The sequence below is a fragment of the Arachis duranensis genome, chromosome 5 (assembly GCF_000817695.3).
Source record: "Arachis duranensis cultivar V14167 chromosome 5, aradu.V14167.gnm2.J7QH, whole genome shotgun sequence".
NCBI classification, from domain to species: Eukaryota; Viridiplantae; Streptophyta; class Magnoliopsida; order Fabales; family Fabaceae; genus Arachis; species Arachis duranensis.
Window position 1 is genome coordinate 20,703,395 of NC_029776.3, and position 4,046 is coordinate 20,707,440.

The 4,046-nt window shown below is 43.3% G+C and overlaps 1 protein-coding gene across 1 annotated transcript; it reads right to left on the bottom strand.

Moving 5' to 3' along the window:
* LOC127747598 (uncharacterized) lies at nucleotides 1–4,046 on the bottom strand. The gene is made up of 3 exons (XM_052261661.1): nucleotides 1,652–4,046; nucleotides 1,139–1,267; nucleotides 1–1,004 (listed from the first exon to the last, which is right to left on the bottom strand). The coding sequence occupies exons 1-3, from the start codon at nucleotides 4,044–4,046 to the stop codon at nucleotides 1–3; spliced, it is 3,528 nt and encodes a 1,175-aa protein (XP_052117621.1).

Sequence of the window (4,046 nt, forward strand, 5' to 3'; positions counted from 1 at the left end):
TCAAAGTTCTTGTTCAAGAGATGCATCCCTCAAGAGGAACACTTCAAATTCCTTGGAGTTCTTTCTTTGCTCACCATGGTATAATTTGAGACGGTGTCCATTTACCTTGAAAATGTCCGGACTTGATGGGTGGCGCAAGTGGTAGACCCCATAAGGTTCTACTTTTTCTACTTGGTAGGGTCCATCCCATCTTGATCTAAGCTTTCCGGGTAGTAATCTCAACCTTGAGTTGTAAAGGAGGACTTGTTCACCGGGTCTAAATTCCCTTCTCCTAATGTTCTTGTCATGAATGGCTTTCATCTTTTCCTTGTAGAGTCTAGAATTGTCATAGGCTTCTAATCTCAAGCATTCCAATTCCGCCAATTGAAGCTTTCTCTCTACGCCGGCTCCACCCAAACTTAGATTGCATTCCTTTATGGCCCAATAAGCTTTGTGTTCGATTTCTATCGGTAAGTGGCATGCTTTACCATATACAAGCCTAAAAGGGCTCATGCCGATGGGTGTTTTGTAAGCCGTTCGATATGCCCAAAGTGCATCGGAGAGCTTAGCGCTCCAATCCTTCCTATTCGGCTTCACAATTCTTTCCAACACATGTTTAATTTCTCGGTTAGAAACCTTAGCTTGGCCGTTTGTTTGAGGGTGGTAGGCCGTAGCAACTTTGTGTGTGATGCCGTACTTCTTCATGAGGCCGTCCATTTTTTTGTTGCAAAAGTGGGATCCTTGGTCACTTATGATTGCTCTTGGGGAGCCAAAACGACAAATGATATTGTTCATCACAAAAGAATAAACAACATGAGCCTCATCCGTTCGGGTGGGGATTGCCTCCACCCATTTTGACACATAATCGACGGCTAACAAAATGTAGAGAAAGCCATTGGAATTTGGAAATGGTCCCATGAAGTCGATTCCCCACACATCAAAGATTTCACAAAAAAGCATATTTTGTTGGGGGATTTCGTCCTTCTTAGAAATATTTCCAAACCGAATGCATTGGGGACAAGATTTGCAATAGAGGGAGAATCTTTGAGAAGGGTTGGCCACCAAAATCCGCAATCAAGGACCTTTCTTGCCGTTCTTTGGGGGCCGTAGTGGCCACCTCCTTCGGAAGAATGGCAAGCATCCAAGATTGCTTGGAATTCGGTTTGAGGTATGCATCGTCGCACTATTTGGTCCACTCCACACCTCCACAAATAGGGATCGTCCCAAACATAGTATTTGGATTCGCTTTTCAGCTTATCCTTTTCATGTTTGTTGAGATTGGGAGGGAAGGTGCGTGAAACCAAGTAGTTTGCTATTGGGGCATACCAAGGAACTACTTTCGAGATTGCATGCAAACCATCTAGAGGAAAGGAGTCATTGATAGGAGTGGTGTTGCCTTTTGTGTGTTCGAGGCGACTTAGATGGTCCGCCACTAAGTTTTGGGAACCACTCCTATCCTTGATCTCCAAATCAAATTCTTGTAACAAAAACACCCATCGAATTAATCTCGATTTTGATTCCTTTTTGGCCAACAAGTACATTAATGCCGCGTGATCCGAGTACACTACTACCTTGGAACCAAGAAGATAGGCTCGGAATTTGTCCAAAGCAAAAACGATAGCTAAGAGTTTCTTTTCGGTAGTAGTGTAGTTGGATTGGGCTCCATCTAGTGTTTTGGAAGCATAGGCTATGACATAGGGAATCTTACCTTCGCGTTGTGCTAACGCGGCTCCTATCGCATAATTCGAGGCATCGCACATGATTTCAAATGGTTGAGTCCAATTCGGTCCTCGCACAATAGGAGCTTGTGCCAATGCCACTTTAAGTTTGTCATATGCTTCCACACATTCCTTGCTCAGCTCAAATTCAGTGTCCTTTTGTAATAGTCGAGAGAGAGGTAAGGCCACCTTGCTAAAGTCTTTGATGAATCTCCGGTAGAATCCTGCATGTCCAAGAAAAGAGCGGACTTCCCTCTCGGAGGAGGGGTAAGGTAGACTAGATATGACATTTATTTTTGCCGGATCTACAGAGATGCCTTCTTTTGAAACTATGTGTCCCAAAACAATGCCTTGTTTGACCATGAAATGACATTTTTCAAAATTTAAGACAAGGTTTGTTTTGGTGCATCTCTCTAAGACGTTTTCAAGGTTACCTAAGCAATGATCAAATGAATCACCGAACACACTAAAGTCGTCCATGAAAACTTCCATACATTGTTCTAGAAAATCCGCAAATACGCTCATCATGCATCTTTGAAACGTTGCTGGTGCGTTGCATAGACCAAATGGCATACGCTTGTAAGCATACGTTCCAAAGGGGCAAGTAAATGTGATTTTTTCTTGGTCCTCTAGAGCAATGTGTATTTGGAAGTATCCGGAGTAACCATCAAGAAAGCAATAATAAGATTTACCGGCTAGTCGATCAAGCATTTGATCAATAAATGGTAGTGAAAAGTGATCTTTTCTTGTGGCCGCATTCAATCTTCGGTAGTCTATGCATACTCTCCAAGAATTTTGCACTCTTGTTACTATGAGTTCACCACTTTCATTTTTGATTGTTGTCACCCCGGATTTCTTTGGCACCACTTGGACCGGGCTTACCCACTCGCTATCCGAGATAGGATAGATGATGTCCGCTTCAAGTAGCCGAGTGACCTCTTTTTTCACAACCTCAAGAATGGTCGGATTAAGTCTCCTTTGAGGTTGTCGAACCAGTCTTGCTCCCTCTTCAAGAAATATGCGGTGCTCGCATACTTGGGGGCTTATTCCCACTAGATCCGCCAAACTCCACCTGATTGCCCTTTTATTTTTCCTCAAGACATCTAGCAACTTTTCTTCTTGTTGAGGAGTTAGCTCTTTTGCGATTATCACGGGGAGCTTTTGGGCTTCATCAAGATATGAGTACTTTAGGTGGGGTGGTAGTGGCTTCAATTCCATCTTTTTGTCATTATTTGAGGTTTGAGTTTCCGGATGGTTTGTAGGGTGCGTGGTGTTTAATTTGCTTGGATCTTCATTTGCTTCTTCGATCATGTACTTCTCATCTAGCTTTGCAAGGTGCACTTCGGCAACAATATTGTCAATTGGGTCACACCGGAATAGAGAGTGATTCTCCGGTGGATGCTTCATTGCTTCTTCTAGGCTAAAACTTACGACTCTCCCATTTATCTCAAATGAGTAGGTTCCCGAGTAGGTATCTAGCTTAAATCTAGAAGTTCTCAAAAATGGTCTTCCAAGTAGGATGGATGATGCTCTCTCGGTCTCGCTTGATGGCATTTCAAGGACATAGAAGTCAATCGGAAACACCAACCCTTTGATATTCACCAGTACATCTTCCGCAACACTCGTCACGGTTATTATGCTTTTATCCGCTAGGACAAATCTTGCCGTCGACCTTTTTAGTGGTGGCAACTTCAATACCCGGTAGACGGAGAGAGGCATGATGCTAACACATGCTCCGAGGTCACACATACAATCTATGAATTGAACTCCATTGACGGTGCAAGTGACCATACAAGGGCCTGGATCATCACATTTCTCGGGTAATGCTCCCATTAAAGCGGAAATAGAACTCCCCAATGGGATGGTTTCCAATTCAAGAATTCTATCCTTGTTCATGCATAGATCTTTAAGGAATTTTGTATATCTAGGAACTTGATGGATAGCATCAAAGAGGGGGATGGTTACCTCGACTTTCTTGAACGTTTCTATCATTTTGGGGTCGAGTTCTACGCGCTTCTTAGCTTTCTTTGTAAGTGTTGGAAATGGGAGTGGTTGAGCAATTTCTTCTTCCAAGGTTCTTTTGGTCTTGGGGGTCTCTTTTGTTGGTTGAGCTTCTTCATTCTCAACTGTGACTTGTGGTGTCTCCTCTTCCACTACCTCTTCTACATCTATTTTCTCCTCCTCTTGAGCGATTGTGATGGAATTTGAATCCTTTGCTCCCTTCTCTTTTAATTGTGTTCCAGATCTTAGGGTGATGGCATTGATGCCTCCCTTAGGATTGGGTTGAGGTTGAGAGGGGATGACGCTTTGGATTGGGAGTTGAGGAGTGGGATTTGATGGTGTATCCAT

Coding starts and splice junctions, on each gene's coding strand:
- LOC127747598 (XM_052261661.1), bottom strand. CDS start 4,046: ATGGATACACCATCAAATCCCACTCCTCAACTCCCAATCCAAAGCGTC. Junction 1,268..1,651: donor CATAGCCTATGCTTCCAAAA/CACTAGATGGAG, acceptor TTTCACGCACCT/TCCCTCCCAATCTCAACAAA. Junction 1,005..1,138: donor ACGATGCATACCTCAAACCG/AATTCCAAGCAA, acceptor CCCTCTATTGCA/AATCTTGTCCCCAATGCATT.